This window comes from Lissotriton vulgaris, chromosome 4_1, assembly GCF_964263255.1.
Source record: "Lissotriton vulgaris chromosome 4_1, aLisVul1.2, whole genome shotgun sequence".
In the NCBI taxonomy this organism is placed as follows: Eukaryota; Metazoa; Chordata; class Amphibia; order Caudata; family Salamandridae; genus Lissotriton; species Lissotriton vulgaris.
This window is the reverse complement of record NC_141691.1, coordinates 585,327,983-585,348,388: the sequence shown is the minus strand read 5'-3', so window position 1 is coordinate 585,348,388 and position 20,406 is coordinate 585,327,983. Positions and strand designations below refer to the sequence as shown.

At 46.9% G+C, this 20,406-nt stretch overlaps 1 protein-coding gene across 4 annotated transcripts in view; it reads right to left on the bottom strand.

Moving 5' to 3' along the window:
* Positions 1-20,406, bottom strand: part of BBS9 (Bardet-Biedl syndrome 9) — a 2,055,975-nt gene that overhangs the window by 993,999 nt on the left and 1,041,570 nt on the right. For all 4 annotated transcript variants that reach the window (XM_086964810.1, XM_086964812.1, XM_086964809.1 and 1 more), the window contains one exon: positions 5,121-5,216. In XM_086964810.1, the coding sequence (XP_086820936.1) occupies positions 5,121-5,216 (96 nt within the window). The remainder of the gene's footprint in view (positions 1-5,120; positions 5,217-20,406) is intronic.

Genomic DNA, 20,406 nt, shown 5'->3' with positions numbered 1-20,406 from the left:
GATATCTGGGTCCTCATCCAGGTGTATCTTTTGCTGCGTGCGGACTCAGCTCTTGAGTCTGAAGGCCTTGCCATGTGTACCTGACTCTGTCTGAAGTTATCTGGTTCTGAGTATATCTGTGCTGCTGAGAACACTATTCATGGGTTGTCTGGGTGCACCTGGACAACTGTTGATGCCTGTGGCTGAATGCAGGTGAGGTTTACTATCAGCAATGAGCATGATAATTGTGCTCTCTGTTTTGGGTTGTTATTATTCTGTTCCTTTTTGTTAAATAATTTCAATAAATAAATTGTGTAAAAAAGGTTTTCGCTGATGGGTCCTCGGAGGAGTTCAAGTCAGTGTGTGACAGTGATAGGATAATGGTACTCACATGGAAGTGATCGAACAAAAAGAGCTTAAGACATCCCAGGAGAAGTTTTGGACACATCAATAGTGTAAAAGGATCATTGGACCATACTGAGTACAAGTATTAATCCTGGGAGAATCGCAAGTTTTAAACCAGAATATGACTGCTGAACATGAAACCCTTAATACATTTGAATAAGTGTTCCTGTCCAAAAACATGAAGACACATTAGGATTCAGATCCACTAGCAAATCAAAATATTCACGTTGCCATCCAGAAAAGAGTAGATTATGTCATTAAGAGAAGTCAAAATAATGGCAATCGTGAAGGCCTCAGAGGTCCTAGTGAATGCCATGGTGACTACAAAATTTGCTCTGAATACTGGTAGACATGCCCCCTTGTTTCAAGGCTGGCATCCCTCAGCCAATTTACTACATATCCCTTTGTCTAAAAGGTTTTTCACTCTTGAAACTATTCCACTATCTTTGATTTAACCACTCCTCACTTACACTGTGATGGTGGAATAATGCAAGGGATAATATATATGCTTGCTCTGGCATTTGCCCACTCAGAATCCTATGTTGTGTCTAAATTTAGATTTTCGATGTAATAATGAGATCAAAAAAAATCTGTACTACAATAGCGCTGATCCTGCATGGGAGCAGTTGGTATATTGTATGTCATGCAGTGATCTGGCATTGCACCATTTTTTTAACATGGCTATTCTTAAGTATTGGCGGTGAAGAGATCTTGTCCATCTCTTTATTCAGTAAAATAAGTAAATGGTGTATTCTTCACCACTTTACAGCTGCACAGATTGTGTGATAAACACAATCACTGCCTCTTTAATGTATAACGTTAACTTTCTAAGAGATTAAGCAATTTTTCTCAGTTACTTCAAATGTTTATGCAAAGATAGGCAACACTAGGACATTACCAAACTCATCCATTATCTTATCGATTTCCACTCTCATTTTAACTTCTAGGAGATATAAATTTAAATATTGTGTGAGTATCATGGAAGACAACGGAAAATTTGCTGCAAATAGTAGTTCAGATTTCTGCCTACGGCTAGAGGGAAAATATAGATTAATAAGAACAACTCAGCTCACGGTGGCTTAATTATTTTGTCAACTAAGCTTCACGCCGGAAAATGTGCATAACCTTAATCTGTGGAACATTCATCCGATCAAGCCCCCTTTGGGATGGTCTCTGATTTCTCTTTTGGCTTGAATGGAACAATAAGTACATTCATCTAAAGGATGCTGCATTGTCGCCCAGGTTGTTTTGAAACTAGTTATCTGATGATACTCAAAAAAGACTAGGATTAGAGATAGGTTCCAGGCCTGCAACACTGCTGTCCCTACCACACACCCTGCTAAACCTTACTAGATGCAGATGGTTTCATATTAGATGTATGTCTACAAAGCCTGCTGAAATGCCGCGAGATTGGGCTCCGCATCACCTACAAATTCCCTAACTGCTATTCAAGGGTCACCTCCTAACCTTTAGCATACTATATGGCCAAATCTGATGAAGCAGAATACCACTTGTGGCAGAGCACAGGTTACCAATCTTTCTGTTTTTTAGCACTGAAATTTGTGGATAGGAGAGCTAGCACTGTTTCTGAATCCTATTCCTCCAGAAGGCAAACAGATCCTGATGGGCTAAAATTTGACTAGCTTTGGTTTCAGTCATCCAGGTCACAATGAACAATTCTATCTGAGAAGAACAACTGTATCTGAGAACAGAATATATTTTGCCTAAAGGCTGCTGAGTTAACATCATTGGAAGCAAGATGCAAAAATACAGGTTATGCCCTTAACAGTTTCAAGATGTACAAAATGTGAAATTTCAATGAGAAACAAATGTGTGTCAGGATGGTAATGTTTTAGTAATCAACAGATGTTGATCTCATACTTGGGGTAAGTGATCCTCTAATCGAAGTTCTGTATCAAAAAAGGGGGAGAAGGTGAATAGTTATTCCTGTCACCATTAAGTCTGGAGAGGGTAATATGGTAAAGTTGTCGGTTTTGGATTTTCTGATTGTTCCTCTTTGAAAGATCTATCTTAGCAGGCTCAATTATAAACCTATCTTGCTGATGAGAGGCCTATGGCGGATGAATATTTGGATTTCTCTCTGCATTGATGCCAGCCCCAAAACTTGAATGCTCATGTCGTCAAAGGTCAAATGGTTGTTTAATTGTTCCCAGAAGCTGTGTTCACTCAATTGAATATCCTACAAATCTATCCCCTTGATGAACAACACTAAGTGTTTGTATGGCAATGTAAAAAACTACTTGACTTAACCAAGGGCTAGGTGCCAAAAACCTTTGAAGGGTGAGTACTGCCCGACTTACCTAGGGTATTACAAGCTTCCATTACTGACGGTTCATTTGTCACAGTCACCTAATGTTGGATCAAGGTTTCTCTGAAAACTGCAAAATAAAGGATTGGGAAGCTGAGCAAGAAAGGGAAAACAAGCCTGGAATCCCACCAAGACTGGAGAAACCTTCCAACTGAATTTTTACACTAGGCTCCCCAGCCACATTTCCATAATCCCTACGCAGCTTTTTGATATCAAAAAGTGGGCAAATTCTTCCCTGAACCGCAAAAGGGACCTCAAGAGTCTGAATATAATGTAAACATTGCTCCGCTTTACAGATTTTTTTTTTATTGCACCTGCCTCTTTCCATGAGATTACCCTGTGGGAAAACTGCTCCAAGGAAGAAGCAACAATTTCCTCCCATCATAGAGCACAAAACTAAGATCTTCTACTCATTAATGAGAGGGAAAACATACGTATTTTTGTCTGCACTTCCTCTCCCCCAAAAGGAAAGTGACATTGGGATCTCACTGCCTTAATTTAGGTGTCTCAAAGAGAATGACAATACAGGTATGTCCTGCATCATTGTTTCATGTATATCTAATAGTGTATTTAATTTGTTCATTATCAGCGAGTAAGCATCTCGAAAAGATTAGTTACTGCAAACCTTTCAGTTAAATTATTCAGATTATTTTTTTATGGAAGCTGAAGGGCTGGGCCATGCATTCTAAGACAGTCACTTGATATTACAATTTTTCAGACTGGAGTTGTCAGGCATTAACTGTGTTGTCTAATATTCTGCATATAGCACCCATTGTGGCCAATATTGGTTAGGCTAGAAATGTATATGGAATATTTGTTAGTCTGTGGGATAAAAGCTACCCAAATCCAGGGATTTTCAGAGAAATTGATCATCAAAAGGGAAAATTCAGACTCCTCCCATGTAGGTATGAATCATAATTCTACATCTGACAGGCCTTTAATAAGGAACTCATTAATTGCATTACATCTCATTCATTCCATCCCAAACCAAGCTCGCTTCTGAAGGGCCCTCTATGGATCCAACATGAATTCCTTGGTTTGACTAATCAACTGACCACATACCTCTCCCACAGCTTTGGATAAACAGTGCTTAACAAATATAACATCCTATTATGTCCCTGAATACACTTTTTCTAAACTCTGTAGTTAATCAGCTTTGTCTCACCATGTCTGCTGTGTGTACCTAGCACGTACTGGTCACACAATCACGAGGCATGCTGGCTCCGACAACTCCTGCAAGCAGAAGTTGCCTTCAAAGCATGCTTCAATCACCCCTGATGGTGAGTAAGTTTTCTGTTTCTCGTACCTTGATCACGTGATCATTATTTCTTGCTCAATCTGAATAATTGCTTTGAATTTGGGCATGGTGCAGCTTCTCTGTCGACCACCTCATCCGCGGTTTTGGCGAGCTTTGTGAATATATTCCTCTGCAGGGCCTTCGATCTCTTCTGCGGCTGTGTACGGGATGGAGCAGGGCTTTGACTCCACATGTGCCAATCACAAACCACTCTGCATCAATTCTTGGTGCATGCGGCATGCACAAGCAGTTTGCTGTGTTGTTGCAAACTCTCAGGGAAAGCAGTCTTGTCTTCTCGGGCACGTATCCCCTACTTATCACCAGCTGTAGTGTCTTCCCCAGTCCAGAAGCATGCAGATAAATTATGCAGCAAGGGAGCTGTGGTCATTCTTCAGCATACACTCACACTCTGCGCATTACATCATACTGCACATTAACCACATCCTAACACCTCCCCGAATATTTCCTGCTTCCTGTTCAGAGTCTGGCCAGAACAACGAGTGTCCTAGTGTGCATAATCTCAATATGCTACCAATACAACAAGTTCTATTTAGGCGGCAGGTAGACCTGTCTCCGTGATGAGGCACTAGCTAAAAGTGAAAACTGTGACAAGGAAGGCGGATCAGGTGGTAGCTGTCAATTACTGGCAGAAAGGGAGAGAGAGTAGGCTTAGGATTGTATTTCCTTAAGGTGCCTAAGCATTAGACAATGATAAGCGGAAATTTATATTAGAATATTAAACTGGTTCCGCCGACATATGTTGAATTATATTTGATGACTTAATGGTAAAACAAAATGCATTAAAAGAGAGTTGGGATCCTCTCCTATCACAGAAAGCTAATAAATGTCAGTTTCTAGTGTCCAGAATATTCATAAATCCCACATTTCCGGGGAGAAGAAGAGTTCAACCATACAACAAGGAGTAAACATGCATTTACCATTTTTAAAAGGTTCCAATTGGTATTTAGCAGCATTTATTTCCCTTGATTATCTGAACACGAAACTACTGCGTCTTTAATTGCTTCACCGTGTGCGTAGTCTGGGGATTCAATATAACTTATAGGTTTTCGAACAGATCACTTAGCAAAAAGTACTATTGATTTTACTTACGCGATGTTTTCGAAGCAAGAAGAGTGACTTTACCACCAGCAAGGAAGTGGAATCCTAGTACATTAACCTGGTCATCGTCAGATTGATCTGCAAAATCTACAGGGAGGGTGAAAGACAATACACAGCTTAGAATTACACATTTCATTAAGAAAAAAAAGTACTTAAGCCACAAATCAGGTTACCTTTAGCAGATATCGTCTGCTCGTATTTATCAAAGTGCTTACTTGAATGTTTGGCCGTGTGCTGGCCAACATCACAGGGCACGAGGCTATGGTGCAGCATGAAAGACCTCTCAAGTTACTTTCTAAGTACCTTCGAACACTGCCTGCTGGCTGCCTCGAAGCACCAGTCTGAGGAGCCAAGGATACAATGGCAGCAGAGAGTGAGAAAGGATAGACAGAGGGAGAGGTTGTGGAGTAACAGGCCAGAGCTGCCGTCTTTGGCACTGGGGAACCAAGTTCAAATCTCAGCATCGGCTCAACATCCTGTGAATCTGGACAAATCACGGAATCACCCCGTGCCTACAAAAAAAATTATGTGTCCTTGTGTAATGTAACTGGTACTCAAGTAAAGCACTCCAATTAGCTTTCTGTCGATGCCGCTCTGTATAAAACAGCAAAAAAAAAAAGGGAACATTAGACTCATTACCGTCATGGTAATTCATAGTCATTGTATTGTATTTCATTGTATTGTAATTGCATTTATATAGCGCTTACTACCCCATAAGAGGTGTGGAAGAGCTTTTTCCGTGAGTAGCATGCTACTCCAGAACCCATAAAGGATTAATGTTGATTTGGTATGGTGAAATATGAAAGTAACTTGAGTGGTGGGTATGTCGGTCGGTTATTTGGATTCAGAAGGATAGAAGAAGGATAGAAAAGGGAAAAAAGTTTGCACCTATAAAGCGCTTCTTACCCCTGATGGGGTTTTGAAGCACTGTTTTGGCGAGCAGCATGCTACTCCAGAACCCATAAGGGATTAGTGGTGAATTAGTATAGTGAAATATGAAAGTAATTTGAGTGGTGGATATTAGTCAGTTATTTGAATTGAGAAGGATAGTGGAGGGATTGAAGAGGGAAAAAGGTTTTCATTTATATAGCGCTTGTTACCCCGATAGGTGTTGAAGCGCTTTTTCAGGGAGCATCTCACTACTCTGTAACCTATAAAGGATTAGTATAGTGAAATATGAGCGGACATGTTAGTCTGTTATTTGGATTGAAAAGGATAGTGGAGGGATAGACGAGGGAAGGATTCAGACTTTTTTTCCTTATTTTTATATATTTTCTTTTGTTTGTTTTGGAGGTCATAGCAGTAGGAAGAGGCATGGGATGAGTAAATTGGATGTGGAGGGGAAGAGTCAGAGGGAAGGGTTTAGAATGGCTTGTTTTGTGGGATCGGTATAGTAAAAGAGGTAGGAGATGATGCAAGGAGGTATAGAGTAGGGAAGAGTCTAGAAAGGGTTATTTTGGTGTTCATAATAGTTGTATGGGGTTTGGGATGAATGAGAGAGTGGAGGTATAGGATATATTGATAGAGGTAAAGGGTGAGAAATAGGGTAGTGCATTGGATATGCTGAATTAGAAGAAAAGTAATAAATATATAAATCCATAAGTACATGTAAAATATATAGATGCATAAAGGAAGTAAGTATATGTAGATTAAAGATATTGATAGAGGTATAGGGTGAGAAATAGGGTAGTGCATTGTTAAGAGTAGTAGAGATATGTTTGAGATGAGTCAGAGAGTAGAGGAAGAGGATATATTGAGAGAGGAATGGGGTGAGAAATAGGGAAGTGCTTTGGATATTCTGAATGAGCATAAAAGTAATACATATATAGATCCAAGTACATGGCATTGAGATGAGTCAGAGAGTTGCGGTGGAGAATAAATTGTGAGAGGTATAGGGTGAGAAATAGGAAGTGTATTGGATATGCTGAATGAGCAAAAAAGTAATAAATATATAAAACTATTGTACAAGTACATTGAAGGTATATAGATGCATAAAGGAAGTAAGTATATATAGATTAAAGATGCATTAAATAAATTCGGCTTTCAAATGTTATTGTACTTAAAAACAATGCAGTCTCCGTTTAACAAGGAGATGGATGTCATGATGTTCAGCTGGCTTTACCCGCTGAATTAAAAAGGTTCAGAACATGATGTTGCATTTCCCCAGGTTTTCACCTGGCAGTCCAGAAAACAAACTGATTATTAAATGAGGTTGACTGAAGTGAGTCAAAGTGGCTCAGGAGATGCTAGTTCAAGCCGGATTAAAAGTGGTACCATGAGAAAACTCATTTTGTCATGGACCACAGGGCCACTGCCTAAAGCACTGGAAAGATTTTGAGAATGGAGTACCACTCCTGCTCTTACTGCTGGTAGCCATTTACTTCGCCACCAATGTAAGGAAAGGGGTTATTGCTTGAGGGCAGTGGAAGCCCCACTCAGGAAACAATCAAAATCCTTGTCAGGGTGAACCACAATTGTCACTAAATTAACCTGTGCTCAACTCTCTGGTAGCTTGGCTCAAAACTAGTCCGCTAACTGTGTAAAGTATTTCGGCAGCACACAAACAGTAATAAAGTGAAAACACAACACAAGAAAAATCCCAACCCAGTTAGAAAAACAGAGTAAATTAAAATGATTAAAACAACACCAGAATGACAAACATCCTATCAGTAGAACCAGAGAGATTCACTTTTAAAGATTTAAGTTGATAGAGACTAAAAGCTACAAGTGCCACTAGAAGTAATCTGGGGCGATATTACAGAAAGTGCACGGGAGCGCAACAGGCATGTACAGCCACTATGCGTGCCCCCAGGGCACTTTGGTATTACTTAATCTTGTGCCGCCACTTCTGTAATACAGATAGCGCTAGCGCACATGTAGCGCCAGAGTAATCGGGAAAGGGCGTTCCCTTGTTTGCATGGGGGTGTGGCACCATACAAATGAGAGAATCATTTTGCTTCTGCACCCATGCTTTACTATCGGTGTGAGAGCAGAAGCAAACATGCCCTTAGGAGGCCCACTGAAAGTGTGCCACAATCAGGGGGGGCAAGGTCATTGCGTCACCTGAGGGCAGCCCTCTCGAGAGCTGAAAGACAAGACATCCCCCTGCAGGCGGGTGCAATAACTCATTGCACCTGCCTGCCAGATGATCTCTAATCCCTTGTGAAAGTGCAGGTACAGAGAAACACAGAGCCATTTTTCACTGGGGACAACGCAAGCTTGAGGCTGCCCTGAGGGCAGCGCATCTTTCATAATAGGGCTAACCTTTACTGTTTGCACCCATCGCACCTGCCTAAAGATGCAAAAGTGTGCCCTTTTAGTAAGACAGGCCCCGGTCGAGCTAGACTGGGAGAAAGTCAAATGGTTAGGCTGACCGAGATGAAACACGGTCCAGATACAGGGACTGAGTTAGTCAGCTGAAAAAGTAACCTTCTCAAAGTTAGGCAATTAAGAGTTCCGTTGGTGATGGAGAGGCCGCGAGGAGCAGGGGGAACATTGCGGATTGTTGCTGCTGTAGCCAGAAGAGCAGGTCTGGAGTCTTGGATGGTCAATACTGTTGCACGAACAACCAGTCAGGCGTTGCAGATGGTCATTGCTGGAGGTTTGCATTGGCAGTCCTTGAAAGCTGTATTGCTGTAGTTTGAAGTGCCGTTCTCACATTGCCGGTTGTAACTGGTGTTCACCGTAGTGAGAAGAGTTGGGTTCACTGAAACTTAGTGTTCGCAATCATTGCAGGTGGCAAAGAACAAAACTTCAAAATTCTTCACTTTCTAGAAGAGGAGTGCACTCTGATGCCAGCCAAGGGTCCAGGACCTGGGGAGGCACTTCTTGGGGATCAGGGTCACACTCTAGCAGAGGACAGCAGGGCTCAAGTAACTCCAGCTTCTGGTCATCAAGACAGGTACAGCGCAGCATGTCAGCTAGTTAGTTGCAGGGAGGACTCTGGAGCTTGTTGTGTCCCTGTAGCTCAAAACAGGTCAGCCAACTGACACTTGGAGTCACTCAGATAGCCGGGGAAGAAGAGAGCAGGACCAGTCTTCCTTCTCAGAGATCAGGGCAGGCCTCAAGAAGCAGGGCATTCTTCTGGGACAACAAGGCAGACCTCATGCTGCAAGGCAGTGCTCTGGGGAACAACGCAGTCTTTCCTTTGTAAGGTCTACAGGTTCAGGAGTGTGCTGAAGAGTTGTTCTGAAGGTCTAATATTTATACCTGGTCAACCTTTGGAGTGAGGGGATCTTCTAAAATACCCCCATATCTAGTTCTGGAAAGTTCTTCCATTCCACTATCAAGGATCCAAGAAGTCTGGAATGACAAACGATTAGTGTAGGGTTCCTTTGTGTGTGTGCTGCAGGCAGCCCTTTGACATGCTAGTGGGGCAGGGCACAGCTCCACCCCTAGCACTCCACGCAGGACAGCCCATCCTGTCTACACTCAGTCCTCTTTGTCTCACTGTCAGGCAGAAATCCACAACAGTAGAGCTATTTACAGTCATTTGACCCATGACACTGGCAGCAGGCACCAAACCGTTAGGGTAAGAAAATGCCAACCCTCTAAAAGGTGCTTTATCAGAATTGTGCATTAAAATCTGACTTTCCTGTTAAAGACGATTTAAAACTACAATTCATTTGAGTCCAAACTTGATATTCTACCAGCTGCCAATAAAATATAGCAGCACTTTTTAAATGTAATAAGGTAACCCAATATTATCTATCAAATGGGAGCGATAGGTCTTACAGTAGAGAAAAAAGAATTTAGGAGTTTTTCACTATTAGGAAATGTAAACTTAAAAACAAATGTCCTACATTTTAAATACAATACATCCTGCCCTATGGGCCGTTTAGGGCCTAACTTAGGGGTGACTTTTACATATTAAAAAGGAAGGTTTAAGCCTGGCACACGGTTTATTTTGCCAGGTCATAATGGCAGCTTAAAACTGCACTACTAGCTGCCGTGGCAGGCCTGAGACAAGTTTTGAAGTGCTACTAAGTGGGTGGCACAATGAGTGCTCCAGGAGCACTAATAGCATTTAATTTACAGGCCCTGGGTCCCATGTATTATCATATACTAGGGACTTATAAGTCAATTAAATGTGCCAATCAGATGTAGGCCAACTTTACCGCATTTTCGGAAGAGAGCACAAGAACATTAGCACTGGTTAGCAGTTATAAAGGACACAACCTTGGGGGGCGTGGCCAGCCAGGCAACATGGCGGACGCGACTCTTTAGAGCTCCGTCCGGCGGGCCCTGAATTATCCTGTCAATTCCCCGTGAAAGTGTTCCCAACTCCTAAAGAACGGGCAGCGTAGGTGTGGGACCGGCTGCGGAGCCTACGGGAGTGATTTGCGGCGAGAAACGAGGCGCCGACAGGGTAGAAGTGGCCAGTGTACGGCGGCAGTGTGTGAGAGCTGGAAAGGCGCGAAAACCCGCCTACGAGCTGTACGCCGCCGACCGGCGCTGAACAGTTGGTGGAGCCGAGGGAAGTCGGGCTTACCGGGTGCAGTGAACTCTTGTGTGGTGAGGCAGCTGCTGGAGGAGGCCCCGTAGCGGAGAACCGGGCAGCAGGCGGCGCCCGGGGGGGGGGAGGGGGGCGTGAGGTGTTGAGAGACAGGCGGACGAGGTGGCTGGTGCCGGGAGAAGTCGGAGGTGTGACACGGGAGGCCAGTGTTGCGGTGAAGTGCAGGAGCCCGCTCGGGGTGAGCCGTTTGCACCATCCGGACAAGAGCGGGAGAGGCGGAGGCTCGACCGCTCGCAGACCCGGGCTCCAGCGGTAACACAGCGGGAGACAGTGAGGCGGACCCCGGCATGCATTTCCTGGCGAGAGTGCGATCTGGAGGAACATTGGCTGCAGGCGAAGGTGGTAAGCCTGCGACGTACTGTAGCGGACTAGTGGTGGACTGTGGCACGGAGACCTGTCCTGGCGGGTGCCGACTGCATGGCGCTGGCATTCCCTGCGAGGCGAGGCTGACGTAACTGCCACCGTGGTGTAAGCTGCTGAGACTGGGAACGCTGCTGGCCAGACTTCTGGACTATCGCCCACTGACTGTGGGGGCAGCAGGCGCTTGACTGAGGGCCAGGAGTCGCAGTATAGCAGCGGAGGGCAGGCGCTGTGGGGCAGAGGCTAGGTGGCAGACTGTACGTCCCGAAAGCTGAGGAACCATTTTGTCCCGTGCGCCATCTTGATCAGCGCTAAGGTGTGAGGCCCCTGTCCCTGACATACGCTGGCCGCTCTCCACGCGCTGTCGCGGTTGGACACCAGGGCTGAGTCAGAAGCGGGAGCTGGACTAGGGGACCCCCTGTGTGGCTGAAGCAGGGGTACCCCGGAGAGTGGACCCATCTGCCTCATTGGGAGGGGGCGAGCACGGACTGACGACACTGAGCTGTGCGGCGACCGGACTCCAGTCACTCCAGACTTGGCACCCGACGGTGAGGGGTGGACAAAGTCGCCATTTCTCCCCCCCTCCCCTACCCCCCTCCGGTTGGCGCGCGGCAATACCCAATTGAGCAGGGCAGACTTCCTCGCAAGCCACGGCTGGGCACGGAGACAGGTGTGTTGATGCCTACAGCGCAGCAGTTAGTAATGGGCAGGCTAAGAGACAAGACTACAGCGAAACAGCAAGAAGTGAGCGGCGTAGATCACATGCATGAACCGAGGCGGACCGCCGCGGAGCCTGTGGCCACTTTGGGGGCCAAAATGGACACTGTCCTGGCGGCATTGGAACGCATTGGCGCCACATTGGTACAAACCAAGACCTCCCTGGAAGCACGTTTGCATAAAGTCACATCCGACTTCACGCTGCTTCATGCGGATCATCGCAAGCTGTCGGACTCTGTTGCAGCGCAGCGTCAAACAGTTAAAGAATTGCAGCCAGTGGTACGCAGCCATTGCTCGGCTCTGCAGGACCTGGTCGACAGAGTGCACGCACTAGAGGATCGCGGGGATGATGCAGAAGGGCGCTCTCGGCGCAATAACGTCCGGGTGGTAGGCCTGCCGGAAGCTGAAGAAGGGAAAGACCCCAAGAGATACACTGAGGACTGGCTGCGGCCGCTCATGCCTGATGGAGCGCTATCCCCGCACTTCGTGGTGGAGAGGGCGCACCGGGTGCCGGCACAGGCCCAGAGACCGGGGACCCAGCCTCGCCCATTTCTCTTCAAACTGCTCAACTACCGCGACCGGCCGGGACGCAGTGCTTCGTGAGACCAGGAAGATAAGTGACCTCAGAGTGGGCAGTAGTCGCGTGATGCTTTTTCCGGACTACACCGCGACGGTGCAGAAACGACGAGGCTCCTATCTAACAGTGAAGAAGCAGCTCCGGGAGCTGGAACTACCCTACTCCTTGTTGTTCCCCTCACACCTTCGAGTGGTCACCAAGGAGGGCACGCGCTTCTTCGAGGCTCCATCTGATGTCTGGGACTGGCTGGAGGAGACGGGACAATGGTCAGGGATGAGACCGGCGGGCCCGGAAAAGGGCAGATGGCAAGAGCAGCGCTCCAGGAGAAGGAGGAGAAAGAGGGAGGCCCGGCGGAGTGCGGGCCTGGGGCTGGCAGCGCCCAGCCCAGAGAAGATGAGGCAGGAGCGACAGGAGGCGCTTGAGGCGGTGGCAACGCTGGGAGTGGTGGACGCTAATGAAGGCACAGACTACAGACAGCAGGCTAAAATAATTACGAGCGGGTCGTCCTCGCCATCAACTGTGATATCGGAGGACACTATCGTACCTGCAGTGACCCCGCAGACGGCGGATTACATTGCGTGACTGATAACAGATCTGCGATGAACTTCTATTATGTCTATGCTTCCCAGGCTGTCTGGTATATCCTTTATATGTTGGCTGGGACATGTTACTGGGGCTAGTTCCCGACCTTGGTGACTTGCGCAAGTCTAGAACGCAGAATTGGTGGGACAGCATAGCTATGTTGTGGCGCGCCGGCTGAGAGGGGCGGTTGGGCGCCTGCTGCGCAGAGTGGTATTGGGGGGCGGAACCCGCCGTCCCGTCACACTGCAGTTTGCCAGCTGTACTGAACACATCTCAGACACTCTAATGGCCCTGGATAAGGGGATATCTGGGAGTATTTGCTGTTTGCAATTTTTGGGTCATTGGCGGCACACCCACCTGGGCAGCCACTAAGCTGACCTCCCACCTCTACTGAGGGTGGATCCCGTTGAAGTTTGGACGTATGCCCCTCCGAGGATTCGCCCTTTTAGTTACAAGGTTCTTTTTTCATTGTTTCTGTTTAGTATGCGGCACAATGACTTCCCCCCAGATGCTGTCCACTGCTCCCCCCGGAGACCTTCCCATGGCGAGGTGCGGACAAGTCATACGCAGCCACATGGCACACACTAATATATTGACATGGAACATCGGCGGTATGCACACACCGGCGCGGCGCTACTCAGTATTCTCCTACTTACAACGCCACGGGGTGGGGATCGCCCTCCTTCAGGAGACACACATGACGCAGGTTGAGCTTGGCAAACTGCGCAGGCGCTGGCAGGGGCAAATACACAGCACCACCTTCTCGGCACATGCGAGGGGCACATTGATATGGGTAAGAGCAGGTGTCCCATTCAGTTGTAAGGACGTGCACATAGATCCAGAGGGTAGATATTGCCTGGTGCGGGGAAGGTTAAATGGTCAGGAACTCCTGCTAGGCTCCCTTTATACCCCCAATATGAACCAGACCTCTTTTCTAGAGTCCCTGAACCAGGTCCTCCATCCGTATGCTAGCCTCCCTTGGTTGATAGGTGGGGATTTCAACATGGTGTTGGACGTCGGGCTGGACCGCTCTTTCCTCCATTCCACGCTACGACGGTGACGTCCACTGCGGAGGCGTTCAGAGACTGGCTCGCGCACTGGGGGTACAGGACTTGTGGCCGGTGCAGCATCCCGAAGACAAAGTGTACTCATACTACTCCCCTGTGCATGGCTTACATGTCCGGCTGGACCGGATAATTGGCACCCAGTCACTGCTCCCCTTGCTTACTGAGTCGGAATACTTGGAGAGGACACACTCTGACCACAAGCCCCTACGGCTTAAGCTTACCTGGGAGGCGGACCGCCCGCCTGTGCCTACATGGAGGCTCCAACCGGCTGCGTTAGAGGACCCTGAGTTTCGCTCCTCATTGGGCACAACGGTTTTGGATTACGTTGATAATAATGAGGGGACTGCAAGCAGTGCGGCGGTGGAATGGGACGCACACAAATCAGTCATACGGGGGCACTGTATAGGAACCTCATGGAATATTCGTAAGCAACTGTCCACTTCCCTCACGCGCTTGGAGAACCAGCTACTACAATACAAGAGAGAGGGCGAGGGGAGCGGGCCACACGCACGTACACTGAGTGACATGCGAGCTTCACATGCAACCCTCATGGACAGTTGAGGTGTCACAACTATGCGGCGCACACAGCTAGAACACACGCCAAGGCAGATAGAGCCGGACGACTGCTAACCTGGTTGATTCAAAGGGATAGCCGGGGAACCACAATCGGAGCTTCACGCACGCCGGAGGGACGGATGGTATACACGCAGCGTGAGATACACCGTGCCATGGTTGGGCACTACGCGCAGTTGTACCGGGCTCGGGGCACTGGTCCTGGAGGTGCGCTAGGAGATTTTCTAGACTTGGTCACCTTGCCGATGGTTCCTGAGGCCCATCAAGGCACCCTCAATGCATCCCTCACACTAGAGGAGGTGGGCGATGCGATCCAGTCCCTGGCAACTGGGAAGACACTGGGGCCTGATGGCTATAAAGCCTACAGAGACACCCTGGCTCCCTTACTCCTACGCACATATAACATGGTGATAGATGAGGGCTCGATCCCCACATCCATGCGAGAGGCGTTCCTGGTCTCTTTGCCCAAACCTGATAGGGATCCAGTGAATCTGGGCTCATACAGGCCGCTGGCAATGCTTAATGTTGACTACAAGATCCTGGACGAACGGCTAGCGCCAGTGGTCCCATATCTCGTGCACGCTGACCAAAATGGGTTCGTGCCGGCGCGGTCCACGTCCCTGAACCTCAGGAGGTTCTTCAGAATAGCGGCTGAGGCGGCGGGGAGGTGGCCTTGGGCGGGTTGCCTAATAATTGACCTGGAGAAGGCTTTTGATAGCCTGGAGTGGGGGTACTTGGCTGAGGTGCTGGTGCGCTTCGGGTTTGATGCGGACTTCCTGCAGATGGTTGACCTCCTCTATAAACGACCTGTAGTGCGAGTGCGGTTGGGCTCATACATCTCGGAGGAGGTGGTGGTGGTGGTGGGCAGGGGCACCAGGCAGGGTTTCCCCCTGTCACTCCTACTGTTTGCACTGGCAATAGAGCCCCTGGCGGCGGCACTGCGGCAGACCCTCGGCGCTGGCATTCCCCTAGGAGATGCTATGCACCAGGTCTCGCTATATGCTGATGACCTGCTGGTGTTCATTAGAGACGTGCATAGTATACCGGAGCAGCTGGCCCAGCTACTGAACAAGTTTGCTGAAATCACGGGACTTCGGGTAAATGTGGCCAAGTCCTGTTTATATGCATTCAACAGCGAAGTGGAAGACCCAGAGTTCTGCCTTGGGGACACGAGAGTCCAATGGAGGGCCGATACCTTCAAAAATCTGGGGATTCAGATCTACCGCCAACCAACTGACCTGTTTGATGGGAACCTGGGGCGAGCGGTGACAGCGCTCAAGTCCCAGATAAGCTTTTGGTCCACGCTCCCGCTGACAATTACGGGCAGAGTGGCGCTGACCATAATGATCATGCTTCCCAGACTCCTATACTATTTTGTTAACTTACCTCTGTTCGTCCCGGCCTCTTTCTTCTCTAAACTTAACGTGGTCCTTCGGGATTTCATCTGGGGCACGTCCAGACATCGGTTAGGGCTGCCGAAGCTGTTCCTACCAACGGACAGGGGAGGATTGGCTGCCCCTTGCTTTGAACATTATTACCTAGCCGCCCAGCTGCAATGGATTGCCCGCTGGTTGGCAGACAGGGGTAGGGAAGACACTGCCACAACCGAACCACTGTACTCTTTAGGCCGTGTCGTCGCTCTCTTTCACCCACTGGCGCCGCCTTAGAAGCCCACTCCGCCGTTACTGGTGGTAGCATACAAATGCTTTCGTAGAGCCCTATTCCTCACCTCCTGGGGGGTTTCTGCTGCACTGCTCCCTCATGGAAAAGATGACGGCTCGTTGGAGCGACATGGCGACGGAGCCTACACAGCATCTAACAATGCAGTACCTGCACGTTATGGGGAGAGGTAGGCACTTGGTTCGTTGGTTCGCCGCATCGTTGCGGGCGCACACGGAGATCAGCCTAGCCCAGCTCAGAGGCAAGTGGGAGTGAGACATGGACAGGGTGCTTACTGATAAGGAGCGGGAGAGGCTCCTTAAGAGCCCGGTACGTATCCCCCGAAACATGCGCCTTCGCCAGATACGACTCTTCATTGTCCATAGAGCCTACCTTACACCTGAGCTAATCAATAGGTACTTCCACCGCTCTGACGCCTCTTACCCTAGGTGCGATGAGTTAGATGCAGGGCTGGTTCACCTCCCGTGGAGTTGCCCCGGGCTGGGCACTTACTGGCATGTGATATGCGGAGCGCTTAGGGCGTGCACGGTTCGCGTCATTCCCTTCAACTGGCCTGAGTACCTTCTGCACCAATTCAAGAGGAGACCCCAAAATAAAGCATCGTCCCGTTTAGTAGATCTGGGTCTGGTGGTGGCTAAGCGACTGCTAACGAGGCGGAGGAAGGCGCGCGAGCCACCTGCTGCGCAGGCGTGGGTATCCTCTCTTAAGGCGTTGGCACGGGCAGAATGGATTACCATACAGAGGGAGGAGACGACCGGACTCCGGAAGGAACCCATGGCGGAGTGGTGGGAGCGCATGCTTAGAGCCTTACACCTGCCGGAGGAGACAGACCCACAGGATGCTAGAACGGCCTAAACAGCTGCCCCAGGCGCCGTGCATGCCGCGGGCTACTTTACTGTCAGGGCGTGTTGCCACACTAGGCCTATCCGCATTTGGGCGCGCAGGACTGAGATGCATACATGCTCGCACATAATGATACCCATGGGGTGGGGCGCCCGGGGGGGGGGGGGGGGGGGGGGGGGGGGGGGAAGGGGCCGGAAATGGGGCGGGGGGAGAGGATTACCATGTGCCAATGTATGTGTTTTTGCCGCTATAGTTTAAATGTTTGCATTAACTGTTGGATTAATTTCATCTCTATGCGTAAATACACAGTAGTGGGATTCACTCCGTGAATATGTTCTTGTGCATGGTTGGACTGGCAGGCAGCCATACAACACTCCAAAAGATACAGGGACTCAACCCTGCGTGTATATGTTAGGCCAAAGTGAACGTACTGCCCGTACGTGTTAATGTGAGTGTGGCTACATGATTCTATAACACAATGGTCTGTGATATATTAATAATGCACTGGCGCGACTGGATTGTCATGTTATGCTACATGAATCTTGCACTGTATTTTTAAAAATATAAAATGCTAATAAAATAGGTTTGACAAAAAATAAATAAAGGGCACAGAGCCCTAATGGCAATAAAAAAGAATTCAGAGAATAAGAGGTGTAAAGGAAACACATTTGGGGATGATCATGCAGGTTGGGCCAAGTCCAACAACCAAGGATTGTAAATTCAAGTAGCTCTGCATCTTTAAGAATACACTGTAGATTTTAAGGAAATGTATGCAGTTATATGTCAAACCTTTGGCCAGGTGTGGCAGGCTGTCTCAATGTCAACTGACTGTTTCTGAGGGGAGAGGTATCTAGAGGTGGAAGCAGGAATAATACCCCTTGTTCTATATTAACGATTAATGAGAAAGGGATGTGGGATTTCACTGTGAGTGGTGGGTGGAAAAAAGGATGTTACAAAGAACAAGCCTGCTTCAGTTAAGCAGTGAAGGATGACGGGAAGGCATGAATGCCATAGACAGTGGAATGGTAAACCTAGTAGTTTGAGATGGGGTTTGGAATTGTATCTGGGATTATAGCCTTGAGGTGTGTATTCCTCTTCTGGAATTAAACTGTAATACTTAAAATGTTATAGGCTAACTTGACAAAGTAGAAATTGGCTTTAAGGAAAATCACACAAAATAAAACTCACGCACAGTGTCATCTTTTACAGTACACACTTAGAAGCCTTAAATGAGGGGGCTGACAGGGAGTAAGCAGTGCTTAAGTTGAGCCAATGGTTTCCGGTGCTCAGCACCAGCACTTAATCATCAACACCTGCGCTTTTCATGAGCACCAGTTAAGGATACATGCATTTATGGTAGGTATGGGGAGATTATGTGATTTGCCCAGAATCACAGGATATTGAGCCGACACTGAGCCGCGAAGTCGGCAGCTCTGCCATTACACCACACCCTCTCCCCATTTTTATCATTAGCAGTTGGTTCTGTTTTAGGCAGCGCAAACAGGATAAATGGGCTAGTGCAAGCTGCCTCCTGAAGAGAGCCCCGGCACTTATGTTTTTACAAATTAACTACTTCAGGTAAAGATTGTACATGGTCTACTTTAAACACGAAAGTCCAGGGTTATCCAAGACCAGGGAGATCGCCAACTTTCCTTTTGAACTGGGAGTGGAATAATATCAAGTTATTTTACATGTGATGGGTCCGGGACTCCTCATTAATGATATGATTAATTTTAACACCAAATGCCTGGCATTCAACACTTATGTTTAGTGGATTCTAGTCTATCGCTATTTTTTTCTTGCAACCTTTGTTAAATCAGTTGCCTAAGGGAGAAGGGAATACAGAGTCAGGTAGGAAATAGTAACAAGTGCACTGAATAAACAATGCAGCAGACATGTTTTAAACAGTACAACCATTTCCCCTATATATGGTGAAAGGAAAAAAACAGGGAGGGTGCAGGAAAAAAGTTGGGGCGGGAATATTAGGAATAATGAGATGCAGTGAGTAAGATAAGTTCACAGTCCCTAGCCTTCTAGCAAAAAACAGAATACATCTCTAATAAGTGACCAGATTGAAACTATGTGCACTTCAATAACTAATAAGACCATTGCCATAACAGGTGATTTTAACAACTATTTCTTGCAAATGTTATGTTATGTTATGTTATGTTATGTTATGTTATGTTATGTTAATTTAGTCTTTTATAGCGCACGGCTACTCCATAGAGTGTCCCGGCGCTTTTATTGACAAACCTGTAGCAGAATAACAAAACACAGTAAAATAGAACGGACCCAGCAGAAAAGAAAGAAGAGCGAACTAAAGGGCAAAAATCCAAGTTTTAAACTCCAGAGAACAATGATAAAGACACTATTGACTCCATCTACTCAATCCTTTAACCTATTGTCAAAACAAGAAAGCAAACCTGGCATGGTAAAATGATTGCACAACACTCCAAGGCCCAGGCTTTTGACATCTCAATGGGAGACACACAAGCGATAAACCAGCACAATGTATATCTGTTGGTACAGATAAAAAATCTATAATTGACTTAACTTTTCTTAACATCACTGAATTTGGCAAACTACAGGATTTAAAATTGTAAACAGAACTGAAACCAATCATTACCATCATCCAATTATGTTGCATCATAAAATCTAGTTATTGAAAACAGATAATAGAGGACGGAATAACAGTGGTAAAAGGCAAACTAATAGTGTGGAATGCTTCATTTAACAAGAAAACATTAAAACTATGAAATCAACAATTCATTATGAAATGCCCTCATTTCGCTAACAGTTGCCCTATTGATTGTACTTTGTACATCACTCAATGTATTCTACGTTTTGAACAGATATAGAAGTTCTTTTCTGGGAAATCTTACTTCCTCCGTATCGACAAAAAAATGCAGCAAGTCAGTTTCTGTATTTTCTTATCGGTACAGATGGAATAAGATAAGATAATATCCAGTACTATTCAAACCCTATAGGAGAAAAAAACAACTACTAAAGAAGAGTTGGACTTTAACAAAAGATCAGAATGTAAAAACACTTAAAAAGGTTTAAAAAGGGAAAATTGCTAAAACCTAAATTTAGAATGACTGCAAGCTTGCTAAGTATCTTGAAACACAGCCTTCGAGATGCGGTAGCACAATGGCGGTACCAATGGCATTGCTAAGCAACAGAGTGTTGGGCCTAGCTATGCGCCTCTTGTAAGCGGAGTTGATTTTCAAAACATCGCATTGCATGGTCTTCTGTTACACAGTCCCTAGTAAGAAACTCTCAATTCACCCCAATTAGTGCTTCTAATGTCTAGTGCTCAACTAGTACAGCGCTAGAATATGTAAAAACTCACAGTACAGCCTT